This window comes from Phlebotomus papatasi, chromosome 1 (assembly GCF_024763615.1).
Source record: "Phlebotomus papatasi isolate M1 chromosome 1, Ppap_2.1, whole genome shotgun sequence".
NCBI lineage: Eukaryota > Metazoa > Arthropoda > Insecta > Diptera > Psychodidae > Phlebotomus > Phlebotomus papatasi.
This window is the reverse complement of record NC_077222.1, coordinates 92,094,815-92,110,308: the sequence shown is the minus strand read 5'-3', so window position 1 is coordinate 92,110,308 and position 15,494 is coordinate 92,094,815. Positions and strand designations below refer to the sequence as shown.

The 15,494-nt window shown below is 32.6% G+C and overlaps 1 protein-coding gene across 3 annotated transcripts in view; it reads left to right on the top strand.

Moving 5' to 3' along the window:
• LOC129809752 (TWiK family of potassium channels protein 18) overlaps positions 1-8,487 on the top strand; it is a 244,932-nt gene extending 236,445 nt beyond the window's left edge. The window contains exons 8-9 of one of the 3 annotated variants that reach the window (XM_055859806.1): positions 3,858-4,504; positions 6,199-8,487. In XM_055859806.1, the coding sequence (XP_055715781.1) occupies positions 3,858-4,443 (586 nt within the window). In that variant the 3' untranslated portion in view covers positions 4,444-4,504; positions 6,199-8,487. Of the gene's footprint in view, positions 1-3,836; positions 4,505-6,198 lie in introns of all 3 variants that reach the window. The other 2 variants (XM_055859805.1, XM_055859804.1) reach the window with 2 other exon arrangements.
• Positions 8,488-15,494: the final 7,007 nt, after the last annotated feature.

The following is a 15,494-nucleotide window of genomic DNA, read 5'->3' as shown; positions in this document are numbered from 1 at the left end:
GGTACATGGCTGTTCTCATGAGCTTCTGCGTTATCGATTTTTCTTGGTGCTACTTCCTGTTACGACTGTTTCTCTAGTCCTCGTCGTGTTCCAAAACCATCAAACAGTCGTGACAAGAACCAACACAAAGAGAACTCAATTACGTAAAAGCACATCAGATGTACTAAAAAAATATTTAAGGGAAGGCTTCCCCTTTTAATTTGTCATTAGAATAGGGCCATCAAAAAACATTTTAGAACATAAGTAAAACATAATGTTATGTATAAATATGACACAGGCAAACATTGTGAAGTACTAAACGAAATTAATAAATTATGGAAATCTTTTAATTCTACGAAAAATTACAGAGCTCTAAAACAACGGGGCAAGGGCGAGGGGTAAACTGCGTTAAGTTCAAAATTGAAGAAATTATAGAAATATTTCATTTACACTAGAAAAGGGAACAGAATTTTTAGAACACAACGGAGAACAAATTTCATAAAAAACATAGGGGAAAGTGTCCATACTTGATACCATTGGAAGCTTCGTAATGACTAAATTTTTTCTATGTTTCTCGATAAACGTGACTCCGCAATATATTTTAAAAACTGGCCACTTTCCCATAATTTTTAAAATGTGGTTGCGATGAGTCACATATAAACATAGAAAATTGAGTCATTACGAAGCTTCCAATGGTATCAAGCACGGGCACTTTCCCCTACAGGAATTTTCGAACTGTCTCAATTTTAGAACAAACAGCTATAACACTTTTTAGAACAAGAAGATGGAACTTAACCTATCAAGTCTAAAAAACCTCACGATATTTGAGATTATATCCGTTTTTAGGACAGATGAAAGAGAATAATGGTGCTATTTCAATGAAAAATTAACATGTTTTTTTAGCACTTTACTGTTCTCAAGTACTTCTGCATTATCGACTTTTTCGTGTTGGTTCCTGTCTCGATTGTTTCCACTAGCCTCGCCGAATTTTAAACCCATAAAACAGTCATGACAACAACCAATACAAAGAAAAGTCGATTATATAGAAGCAAGATGTTTCAAGTATAAGGTGGGCCAGATCGAACCGCCAGTTACGTAGATACTTTTACCCGACTGGTACAGTGTCGACAACTCAGATTTGTCAAACATTTGTAATAGAAAAATAAGAATCGAATAATGTTGCAAAGATTAATTAATTTTCTTTATAAGTGAAAATATATTTATTGTTCCTCGGCTAATGAACTTCAAATAAGTATAATATGATACATTTTGATTTAAAAAAAAAACATCTTTTTACTAATATGACCACATTGGGTATGATATTAAAATTGCCTAGGATAAAATATCGTCCATATATGCCATCAAACTCAATCATTTCCTTAAATCGATTTTCCATTGTTAAATTTTAAAATTTAATCTTATTTTGCAGCTAATATGTTTAAAAATTGCATTCATTGTACACTTCTTAGTCAATTTTCAATTTTATTAAGTTTTTTGAAAAATTATAGACTATACAGAAAAAAAATTCACAGCATTCTAGGCAAGCTAGCCTTACCGGCCAATTCAATGTATGGGGTCGTGGAGCACCACATTTCTCTTTTTACGTCGGATTTTATAGTCTCCATATCGATAAAATGGTTTTTCCAACAATTTTATTACCAAAGAAAAAGTAACACTTCAGAAAAATTAAATTTTTTTTTGATAGTTTGTTTCACTAAAATGATAGTTCCAATGAGTGTATTAGGCCCAGGCTTGTAAATAATACCTCGCTTAATGTTTCGACACCAATATTTTCGGAAACTGTTCGAGATTCAGAGGCATGTACCTTCACATTCGAATGTAAAAATTGTACCATATGCCTTGGAACAAATCGATATTGCTTTTTTATTTGTCTTGTAACAAAAAATTAAGAACTTTAAATACTAAATGAGGTAAGCAATGGATCTTAATGAATTACAGATTCTTTTTGTGTAGCAAAAATTAAGATTAATTTTCGATTTTCCCGGAAAAAGATGGTAAAGTCTGAACTGCAGAGAGCATTTTCCCTAGCGTAACTTTCTCTTTGTGAAAAAATTATTTGATAATATTTTTATGATTTAAATTTTAAAAAATAGACCAAGAATCAGAATATTGGGAGATAATTCCAAAGTGCGGTAAAGTGCCAAATCTTTTATAAAGAGTACAACATCATACATGAATAAACAATTGAATGGGTTTTACCACAATGAAGACTACAATGATCAAAACAGGTCACGTTTTAATCCAGAATAGAAATTATGTGAATAACACAATTAATTCTTAAAAATTCCGAATATAGTAAATATTTATCTCTCAAGTATTTCAATATTCAAAAAAAAACTCGCTAAAGGCGAGAAAATGCCAATTTTGCCTTAGTGAATTCCCCTCGTTGGCAAAATTTCATCAGGTGATGACATTTTATAGGTTTCGGGGCATGAAAATTGATTAAAAATCACAAAATACTTGTAAATGTAAAAATAATGGATAAAAATTAAGTCATATAATATCCAAAATAGTCGTAAAATTGTACTGAAAGAACCATAAGTTGAGAATTCAAATGCCACCTTAAATTTCTTTTCTGAATTGCTCTTGACAGTTCTGAAAAAAACTCATTCCTGATACATACGTAACGATGTCAATTTTAGAGGAAAATTTTAGAAAGTGTTGGAAAAAGAATAACTTAATAAAATAGCTTTTTGTTAATAAAATCAATGAAAACTAATTTTAAGATTTTTCTTGTTTTTTTTTTTTTCTTAGTTTAACACAAAACAAAAAATGTGGAAATCTTAATGGGGAAATGGATTTATGAGTCCTTAGAACCGTTGTAGAAGTCTTAGGAAATTATAGAAAATTTAATTTGCTTTTTGTTTAGAATATCTGAACTCGACATTTTATATCAATTTGGTATTCTACGTGATTTATAGAATTCTGTATTATTTTGCTTATTCTAAGTTTTTTCCAAAGAAAATACATTAGTATTGAAAGTTCTGACACATTTGTGATTTGCTCATGCAATGTATGGTCTGCCGGGTTTCGTGGAAATAATTTTTGCCCAGTGGAATTTTGTGGCAAAAATGTATGAGAAAAACAAACAACATCAAATATTAGTTTAATTGATAATAATAGTCATTTCTGTTAACAATTAAACTAATAATTTTGATATATTCCCAACATTTTATAGAAAAGTATTCGCATGAGATTTTGGCGCGAGTCACGAACAGATGATTTTTGACATAACCTCCAAAAAGTATCTACGTCATCACCCGCCCGATCTGGCCCACCTTATTACTTTGTTATTTGTTTTTATTCATCTTGATATAGAAGCACTTAAAAACAGTAAAGTGCTAAAAAACATATTCATTTTTAGTACTAAAATTATTTAGTACTAAAAGACCCGAGAAATAAATTATGTGACTCCGAAAATGGGAAAATGCTCCATGAAAGTTTGTTTATTTTTCAAAAATTATACATAGAGTAAAACCTAGGGTAAGATGGGGTAATTTGGAATGATGTCTTTTTTGGAATTTTGAGATTTCTTCACTGTTCCAGATGGTCAAAGAGAAACAGAAAACCGGGAAGGATTACAAGACTTTGCATTCAAGAGTACTTCTTCGTTCTTTTTTTTTCCTTTTGCCACCCTAAACTGTTAGAAAATTTCAAAGTTCCAAATTAAACATGATTCCAAATTATCCCATCTTACCCTATAGATTCATATTATAATCAGACTCGAAAAAATCTGTATTTAGCTTTCGGATTTTTAATATCTAAAGAAGCAAAACAAAATGCCTGGGATTGTGGGATAAATGCTAAAGGCACTTCGACATCTCACACAGATTCAGAAGAATCTTCCCTCTCCGCAGAGCCCTATGCTGCTGCCTTTGCTCCAACTGTGGCTACTGTTGTTACGATGAGAAACGCATGGCTGAGAAGGAGCGCCGGATGAAGAAGAAGCGTCAGCAGGAAGAACTCCGGGCACAGCAAATGGCCCTACAGGAGCCCTACTATGTCCGTTCTGGATCACTTCACAATAATCTCCATTCACCCGAGAAGCAGATCCAATTCCCGGAAATTGACTCTCTTAGTGCCACTGAGTCTAAAGCCTCAATGCACGGACTGAGCCTATTGGCACCCATCCTGCTCTGCCTCTGCATGATGGTCATCTACATTGGGCTGGGTGCTATGGCCATGTACCGTCTGGAGGGCTGGCCACTGCTCGATGGTGTCTACTTCTGCTTCATGAGTCTCTCGACAATTGGCTTCGGGGACTTGGGGCGCATCAGGAAGGAATCTACAACCACAACCTGGTTCTGTTCCATTTACATCATGTCGGGCATGGCACTGACTGCCATGTGTTTCAATGTCCTCCACGAGGAAATCATCCATAGGATAAAGCACGTAGTTGAGATTAAGAAGACCAATGAGGATGCCGAGTATGGAGCATCCTGACGGTACGAGAAGAACACTAACCTGTATCAGCGCAATCCCACCGAGGAGACACTCATCACAGGTAAATAACCAAATCAATTATAAATCTATCTATGAATCTAAAAAAAAATCTATTAAACAAAAACTTATCATTAAAGTAGGGGAAGTACTAAGTTTTTATAATTTAGTGCTTAAAAGACCACAGATTTTTAGGTTATGTTCGGAATTCTTATGCGACTCTAATGGTATTAGCATTATTTTAATTATTTAAAAAAAATATGGTAATTTTTAAAAAAGCTCCCACTCAAACCATTAAAAAGCTACACCGACATGTATTACCGTGTATTACAATAAAAGATTACAATAGAAAATTTAAGGTTAAGTTAAAAATAAGGTTAGGACTTTAACGTTCCTTATGATATTTTTACATACTTTAAATATTTCGTTAAGGCCTGTAATTTGTTAAAGTTAATAAATAGATAAACAGACAATTGGGCTAACTATTTCATGAAGCTCGGAAGTTATTTAAAAATTTGAGGTTATGTTGAACATAACTTACAAGAATTTAAACTTCTAATGAACCATATCTCAAAATTTTCCAAAATTTGAATTTATTTTTGAAAAAATAATTTAACACATTAATTTTTTTGAAACTCATTTTATATTTTGGGATATATTGGATTCTAACCTTACAATGTTTTAATCTTTTTGTAAAATTAATTAATAAAATTTGGCATAAAACATCGATTATAGAGTAAATAATAAAAAAAATCAATTGACTAACCAACAATACTAACTATTAACTTAACTATTACTTCATGAAGCTCGGAAGTTATTTAACAATTTGGGGTTATGTGGAACATAACCTACGAGAACTTAAAGTTCTTTTTGAACCAAATCTTAAAATTTTATAAAATTTGAATTTATTTTTGAAAAATTAATTTGACACATTCATTTTTTGAAACTCTTTTTACATTTTGGAATATATTGGATTCTAATCTTACAATGTTATAAACTTTTTTGTGAAATTAATTAATAATTTGACATGAAATATTTAGGATCTAAAAAAATATCCATATCGTTAACAAGTATTAAAAAAATGACAAAATTATTAGATAATTTAAATTAGAAATAAATATACCATTCATAACGAATATTCCTTAATGTTATTTATGTAACCTGTAAGGGCATTCTGTAACTATATGACAAAGTCATATGTCAAACTTTCGTGGTAAATTCAGAATCAGGCATAATTAAAGCACAAGGAGCATCGAATGACTGTTGGAAGAAGTTTTTTGAAGATCTTAGTAACTATGAATCTGATTTTCGATTAATTTTTCCAAATTTACCACATAAATGTTTTAAAACTCGTCATATGACATCACTGAAAAAAATGGGGGTGCGATTAACTTTTTTTCCTCGTAACTTTAACACTTTTTAAGTGTAAAATTATACCAACATTTTTTAATGTTAATTTTACACCTAAATTACATGGTAAAAATAACATGAAAATGGGTAACTTTAACCCCTAATACACCTAAAAAGTATAATATTTACACCGATTTCGTATCAATACTGCAGGGTAAAATTAACATTTCCGGAATGTTATTTTAACTTTTCGGATTTCTCTCAGTGATTGACATACTTTTACAGAATTCCCCTACTGAGCATCAATTGATAATTCAAATTCAAATTCTATTAATTTCCGACCAGACCTTTTGTAGCCGTATTTCAACTATTATTAATTCCATATCGTATTCCTCTTTTTCTTAAAAGGAACCCCAACATCCCTGATCTTCGGCCAGGAGCCTGACCTCAATCAGATGCATGTACTGAAAGATTGTACAAATCACAGTCTGGGTCATGAGTTGGTTCCAATTGTTACGATGGGGGATGGAATTGTGCTGCCGGAAGTTCTAGACAACGTACCACAAATGCAGGCGTGTTCGCAGCAAATGCAACAGCCCCAAGTCCAATCACAATCTCAATCAAGTGGACTAACAGGGGTCTACACCCTTCCGGAAGAGCCTGAATTGGAGGCCGAAGAGAACACTCCAATGTGAAGTATTCGAATAACTTAGAAATCTCAACAGGAAATCCGGTTAGTTGGTGTTTTCTACTTCAGAGACATTCAGGAATGATTTTTTTTCTTCAATATTTACAATCATTTTGAATCTTTTGGATTTTCCTGAATCCCTTTGCAAATTTTTACAATCTTTTTTCTTATGAATTATAGCACCGAATTAACTTTTGACTGAACATTCAATCTCTTGACACTAAATTGTGTAAATAAATAGCAAAAATCATAAAAAAAACATGTTAAATGAGAATTTTTTGTATATAACCTAGTGAAAATTTCTGTCTTGGTACAGATAGAGGAATATCTAAAGAGATTTAAATGTATACTTAAAAAATGAATTGACTTACAAATTGTTGAAAAATTTGAAGAAGATGAACTTGTACACTGATAGAAATGGACAATGGAAATCGGAGGTTCGATTAAAAGAATTTACACGATTAATTGTGTAAAATCTTTGGTTTTCTTTTGCCACGATTGAACTTTTTTTATTTTTCTTCTTTATAAATGGCTAATTTGTGAAACCGAAATGAAAATTAGTGATTATTATAATGATTTACTTCACTTTCATTTTAAATTACACAAAAGTTTAATTTGTGTAAACTATTACACGATTCTAAAATATCTACACTGTCAATGTTAAGCTCTAAATACGTATTTTTCCGGAAAATCGAAAAATCAAACTACTTTTACTAAAATATAAGTTACCTTTAGGTTCAAACTTTTTGTGTAAATATTTTTTGTGTAATTCTACAATGATAGCCTCGATACAAAAATTAATCAACGTATATCATTGAACAGTTTTATAATTACTTACACCACTTACTAATTATTTAGAATAAAAGATGAATTTCCACTACCATTTTCCGTTTCCGTTTCAATCAGTGTACGTCAAAAGAAATTTTAGAAAATCGAGGAAAGCAACAGGTTGCTAAAAAAAAATGTTGCCAATATTTAGTGATCTTTTCGCACAAAGTCAGAGCTATATATTTCGCAGAAATGGCTGGAAAAATTTCACTTCCTTTCCATTGGAAGCACAAAATAAGACAAGTAAGAGCCAAGAAGAGAAAAATGAGCCGAAATTCATGACAGAAAGTGGAGCAATTTTGAATAAAGATAACAGACCGGAAAATGCTTCTTCCGCTTTTTCCTCTGGAGCTCAGAGAAAAGCCCTCCGTCTTTCCCATTTCTGTCGATTTCCCAGCAGACCGCCCTTTGCCAAAAAGCCCAAAAAGTGACTTTTGGGCACATTATAATCGGAGTAATTAGCATTTTTCGAGGGAAGTCCGTAATTAATTTTTCAGTTCCATTTCCGCCCAATACCAAAGTCATTTTGAGGATATGTTTATGGCTGAGGAATATATGGAAAATGTTGAGTCTCATCTGCCTAAAATTTTCCCCACAAAACGATGACTTTTTAACTCTGTTATGAGAGACTTTTTGAACTCAAAAAGCTCCAAGCGACTTTTCTTCCCTAATGCTGTTATCACTCCAGATTAAGCGACGAGCACAGGCGTAAGTGATGAAATTAATTCAATCGAGGGGATGTTCAACAGAGGATGTATCAGAATGATAAATTTTGCGAAATATGGCGTGAGAGAAAGAGAGAAGAAAAAAAGATCAAAACTCCCACAGAGAATTTAAACAACATGACGTCACCACTAAAATATATTGTAAAATAGTTATTGAATACCACTTTTATATTAATTTGTACGAGAGATGTGTGTGCATATTTCCGAAAATACGACACATTTTAATTACAAACCAAATGGAATTTGACAGTGAAGGTTTATTATAAAACACAAAATATACAATAAAAAAAAATTGATAATGGAATGAGATATAAAATCCGAATATAAAACTATTAGGTAAAGAAAAATTAATTAGATCCAATAAACTATGATTGAAAAAAAACATAAAATGAAAATAAAATTGTGATAAAATCATGCAATGAATGATAGTCGAGTGAATAATAAAGAAATGAACAAATATCGATGTGGAAGGTTCAATGTGTTTCACTTTTTCCCTATGGAATCAATGGGAAGGAACTTGATGAATTGAATCTACACAAAAGATACTTCGGTGGATCAGCATGAAGAGCTGCGAGTGGATTTTCAAAAATAACTTATGAAGTGGTTGTGTTATTGGCTCTGCAGCAACGGTACTTAAATGCAAACATAAATCAGTAAGATCGAACTTAGGCACCCTTCCATAAAAGAAAAATTAAAAATCTCCTAAAATTAATACTTTCCGTTATTTTTAGATATTTAGTCTAAAGACCTAATCTTTCACTTCTCATAGTGGCGTAAGGTAAAGTGCTCTCACTCGATCGTTTCCTCGACTCGATCGGTCAACCAATTTTTCTTTTTTAATGGTTGATGGTGAATTTCTGTGATATTCTTACTGATTCATATTATTAATGGAATAATCGATCTATTAGTGATTGACCATACGCTAAATAGCAAATATATAATAAATAAATTGAATAAATAATTCTACCGGTCGACTCAAGGAGCGGGTCGACTAAAGACCCTTAAACTTATATTATTTTCATAGAAATTCAATGGTTTATTACAACTAGTTTAATGGTTTATTACAACAATTTAATTTAGGAAGAATTAATTCTCAAATACGAATATCAGGATTTCGATTTTATGGTATTTTGACCCATTTGCGGAATTTAGTCTTATCGGGATTTAAGCTCCTCAGGATTTTGTCAAATTCAAAATTAAGGCTGTTCGGAATTTCGACTCATTCGAGATTTAGTTATATTTCAGATTTGGCATGTTCAGGATTTAGACCCTCCTGGATTTTAGCCCATTCGAAAATTTGGTCCATTTGGAATTTAGGCTCTTCGGGATTTTAACCCATTTGATATTTGGATCTATTCGAGATGTTGGCCTATTTGGGATTTAAGCTCCTTGGAAGTTTGACCCATTTGAGATTTTGGTGTATTTTTGATTTAGACCCTACTGGATTACACCTCATACTAGATTTATGCCCTAGACAAACTTACAATTTAAGCCGAGAGACGACTTAGTGGAAAATGACGGAAATGTATTTTGACCATTATTTCTAATAAAATTACGCTAAGCCGTCTCTCGGCTAATCCTCAATTCTGTCAAGGTCCTTAGACTCTTCGAGATTTTGGCCTATTCGGAATTCGGGATTTAAGCTCTTCAGGATTTCGACCTCTTTTTAATTTTGACCCATTCGGGATTTCGACCTATTCCACATTTGGATCTATTCTAAATATGAGTCTTTTTGGAATTTAAACTCCGCGATAGATTAACCCATCCACGATTTTGGCGTACTAAATATTTAGACTCTTCGAGATTAAAACCCATTCGAGATTTTGGCTCTTCGGGATTTCGATTTGACCCTTCTTAATTTTGGCTTATTCAGGACTTAGGCTCTTCGGGATTTCGACTCATTCGAGATCTCTTCGATATTTTGAACTTATTCGGGATTTAAGCTTCTCAGGATTTCGACTCATTTTATATTTTAATGTATTCGGGATTTAGACTCTTTGGGATTCTAACCCATTCGAAATTTTGGCTCTTCGGGATTGTAGGCCATTCGGAATTTAGTCTCTTCGGGATTTCAATCCATTCGAGATTTGGACCTATTTGGGTTTTAATCTCATTCAATATTTTGATATATTCGAGATTAGAACTCTTCGAAACTAGAACTCATTCATGATCTTGGTCCTTCGAAATTTCGTATTCAGAATTTATGCTTTTCTGGATTTTAACCCATTCGAGGTTTTGGCCCATTCGGAAATAAAATTCTTCGAGATTTCTCTCCAATTGTGATTTAGGCCTACTCTGAAATTAAACCTCTCGTTATTTTGACCTAATCGAAATATTGGCTCTTTGGATATTAGGCTCTACGAAATTTTGAAACATTCGTTATATAGGCCCATTCGAGACTTATGTTCTTTGTGATTTTGATTTAAGATTTCGACTTCTAATAGCGGTGATAGCTAAATCTAGAAAATAAAAATCTCGAAAGCCAAAATCTCAAAAATCTACAATTTTACATGCTAAAATCCTAAAACCGAAAGATACACCCGATACACCATGCCAAAGTTCCGAAAGTACAAAATCAAAAATGAATCGAAATCTCGAATGGTCAAATCCTCAAAGGCCAAAATTTCGAACTAGCCAATGTCCGGATGGATCAAAATCTCGGATATTTAAAATCTTAATTGCCCCCTTTGCAATTTTCCTTTCTATTACATTTTTATTTATTTTTTTTATTTCTTATCATTACCGATTTTGGCTCTTGGATATTTTGGTACAAGGGATTTCGGCCGGAACCCCGATAGCCATTTGCAATAAGCGCTAAAGAATTATATCGAAATTTCACATTAAGGTTTTACTAGAATTTTTGTAGGATATCAGGATACTTTGGTGAACTCGCTACGCTACTCTGGCATAGCTAGAATCTTAAATGTCAAGGAGGGGCTTGAAACTAATGCACCCGAAGGCTTCGGCGTTGAAATCTCAATGGGAAATCCAACATCTGCATTGAAAAAGATAGTGTGAGATGTGACTTGATGCTGTGCTGAAAAGGTTGATGTCAGTTCCATTGAAAAGGTAGATTTCCAATTCACTGCACAAACACTTGCATTCTATGCACAATATTTCATCCCCATCTCGTGATATTCGATGCTACTCGACACATATTTGACTCAACATCAAATTGAAAAATGTTCTCGTAGAAATGCTACAGCGAATTGGCGCAAAATTAAGAATTTCAGGAAACTTGATGTGAAAGCTCTCTAACAATTCTATCAAAAACCATGCTCAGCTGTTGAAATAGTATTATTTTCAGAAGGTTGTACCAAGGCCCAAGATTAAGTGATCAAACTTAAGACGTGACAGATTTTCTGGTGTTGTGAGAAACTCCTCAGCTGTATTTTACTTATGTATGGTAGCAAAAACCGCTGTATTAGAATCTTAAATTTGCTGCACGTTGCTCAGCTTAAGTATTTTCCTGAGTATTTTCCCAACAGAAATCTCACTAATGGAACATCATTTGGAGAAGAACGTATTCTTGTGAAGCAATTGCACAACTCAATTTAAAATTTAATGAATTTTTAGTATTACTTTATAGTAAAATGTAATACAACACTGATTAATGAGAGTAACGCAAAAAGAATTGTAATTTGTATTTATGCTTTGCAATGTATTCAACTTTTGATATATTTTTTCCCAATTTTTGATATAAATACCGATTAAATATTTAACGTAATATTGTATTTCACATCAAAATTAAAGATACGCAGAAAAAAACTAATTTCGTAAAATTGTTCGTAAATGTTTGTGAATTCCCACTAGGAACATGTGAAATGCACCACTAATCAAATTTGGATTAATTTGATCCTTTTATTTTTACCAGTTTCGTAAATCGTATAATCCTTTAAAGACGAATGGGATACCGATGTCCCAAAAAGAAAACTATTTTTTTGGAATATTTAGAGGACAAAATCATTTTCTATAGCCAACAAAAAGTTTTTTTTTTGTTTTAGGGAGACTGGTGTCTCACTCGTCCCAAAAATTTCGTAAAAGTTCGTACTTATTCACAAACATTGTTCGTAAGATGATCACTTAACAAGCAATTTTTATACCTATGCAAACATTTGATCGTAAAAGCTTGTAAACACACAAAAAAGTGTTTGTGAAATTTTGTTATTTGTTCGTAAGGTTTGGCCGATTTTGCCCGGTTTTACCAGAAAAACAAACATGTACAAACAAATGTATGAACTAGGTCCTCAACTTGGAATCTGCGGTTTTTTGATCAAAAAAACATAAAAATTTCAGAAGAAAATCCAAAAAAAAAAAATTCAAAATACAGGTCCTCACTAACTACACTTTTATGCCATTTCTTAAGCAATAAATGAATACCCTGAAGTTATCACAAAACATTTTTTGATCAAAACCATGCATACACCCAATTTTCGACTTATTTGTTTAATGCCCCCGAAAATTAATTTTATAGTCTTCATCCAGAAATACTTAAAGATCGGCGCCTTTAATAGTTTTTGGCCTTTTGGTTCCTTACATCGAAATCACCATTTCTAAAGCATATAACCAATTTTCTCGGGTGATGCTGCCTCCTTGGAGCAAAACTCGACATTTTCTTAGTTAGAAAAATATTTTTTTGAGTTGCGTTATCTGTCGGAATACTAACTGGCTATTGTTGGTAGATGACTAACTTCTTAAATAAGCACAACTTCATACATGTGGAAAAGTTATAGGTATCTCTAGCGCAATTTATTTGTGGCATTGAATAAATGAGCGGTAAAAACTTACAATAGAGCAGTAACAAAAAAATTTGAAACAGTGATAATATTGTCCAAATTTTGGCAAAGGGAAAATAAAGGGCTTTTCACTCTATCTGCAACAATTTTAGGTGCTAAATATATAAATTAGACTCATTTTTACAAAGATTTAAGTTTTTTACTGACCATAATTAGATATTTTACTGCTCATTTTTAATTTTTTACTGCCCATTTTGAATTTTTTACTGCTTGTTTGTTTTTTACCTTTATTTTTGAACCGCGGATTTCAAATTAAGGACCTCTTAGAGGAAAAAAATGCTCGTCAAGTGATTATGTTACGAACAGTGTTTGTGAAAAAATACGCAACACAAAGAATTCAAAATGTGAAGTTGATTAAAAAATCTGATTATAAAAAATATGTTTAAAAAATTCGATACCTCAAACTGTCATAATTTTCAATTTATTCCTCTTCATACTCAGAAACTTTACAATACATAAAAAGAATAAAAATATGTCGTGGCACGTGTTCATAATTTATGAACTCCATAGAAGGTAAAACTCCTTTCTGTTTCTCATCTTTAAATCATTATAAGGGAGAGTGGGACAGCTTCACGTAGAGACAGTTTAATTTTTTAATTTTTTACTATGCTCTTTCAAATTCGTTAACACCGTGTCGCTTCTCAGTAGACTTCTCGATCGCTTTTAATTTGTTTTATAAAAACCCATTAAAATTAAATTTCTCGAAATTTTAAATTTTCTTTTTAAACTTTCTTGAAATTCTTAATTTTTTTCTTTTTTTTTTGCTGTTTTTATTAACCGTTCAACTGAAACACAGTGGATTTACTAAATGTTGGTTCATCTATTTTACTGCTCAAACTCAAAGAGAGAGCAGTTATTATAATCCACTTTTTTTTCAAATTGTTACATAACGACTTCTGGTCTTTGACGACCCCCCCCCCGTAAGTCAACATTATCTAGGGCAGTTTTTTCTTTTTCCCGCACCCCCTCCTTTTCCCCAAAGCCATGTATATTTGTTCTTTTTTTTCGAAAACGGCTCCAACGATTTTTTTTTCATTTCCGGATATGTTTTAGAGGTATTCAAGGCGAATATTTTGTCCTTGGACACCTATGTTTGAAAATCAATTCGATATCGAATTTTCGAACATCAAAGTTTAACCATCCCTAAAAGGATTATTTTTCAACCGATTTGCTTAAATTTGAATGTTTTTGAAAGATCTTGAAATTTTCAATGCCTATGTATCGGACTTGATCAGTAGTGAATCGGAAATATAACCGTAAATGATTTACCCTTCTCGGATTTACTTTTTCATTTGTTTGTATGTTTGTTACTCATGCTAAAATATTTCGAAACCAATGATGAAGGAACTGGCGCAATGTACTTTGAGAGGGACTTTCCGGTGTGCGCCAGTGAAAAAAGGGTCACCCTAAGATGAAAATACTTTTTTCGTCTTGCCCACAGCTTTCTTCTTTTAGGAGAACTTTTCCTTAATTTCTTCAACTAATTCTCACGAATTTTAGGAAGGAAAATTTATATCTGAAACTTTAGCGTCTGTTACAAAAACTTATTGTAACAGACGCCAAAGTTTCACATCAAATTTTCCTTCCTAAAATTCGTGAAAATTAGTTGAAAAAATTAGGGAAAAAGTTCTCCTAAAAGAAAAAGACCAAACCCACATTGACATCTTGATAGTGACGAATGATATGTATCCCTTGAACGTCACGATCCCTAAGAGTAATTAAGAAAACATTATTCAGTCGACCACTGAAGACGATCCACAGCGGGATCGAAAGCTCTGGGCAAGACGAAAAAAGTGTTTTCATCTTAGGGTGACCCTTATTTCACTGGCGAACACCGGAAAGTACCTCTCAAAATATTTCGAAACCTACTTTTCTTAAGGAGTTTTTTATTTCGGAATGTTTTTTTTATTTATCAATCAATTTAATCGGTAGGAAAGCGGTATGTATCCAAAAAACATGCGAAAAGATAATACACGGATAGCTCTTTCTCATGAGTTCAAGCACTCCGCAAAGCTGGGACGCTTTGCCATCTCTTTTATAAAAGTGTCTCTTAAAGTTAAATTAAACATTCATGCATGAATCTGCTCCACATTCCCCTATATATGAGAATTGAATAGTAAAATATGAAATTTTCGTCAGTTGTTATATTTTTCCATTTCCTTTTAAAGTACTCTCCGAAACTCAATTTTTTTTCTTGAATTTCCCAAAAAAAGAGCTTTATGAAAAAGTTTTCACCTTTGAACAAGAAACGCCATCCCCGTATTTCAAAAGATTAATATTCAGTGATGGGTTGAAACGAGAGTAGAATATGCCAAATTCATTGCTCACAAGAAATGTTTGGCGGTAAAAAGTTTTTCCTACTCCGAGAAAGGGAGAAATATGTTGGGGAAATCCTAGAAAAAGGGAATACACTTAAAAAAAAAACATGATAAGTTTGCACAAATGCAAGAGAGATAAATATGCAAATGGGGGATACGAAAAGTTAAATAGTTTGTTGCCAAACTGAAAAGCGTTCTTCCATTCTTTGGGGTTAAAGTTATTCCAGGATGAGCATTTTCTCCAGGATGGAAGAGAATACCACGTGTGGGATATGAGGTTGTATAGATGCAATTTTCCCAATGGTCGAGTGCAACTGAAGGAGACTTGGAATTTATACCTGCAATCCTT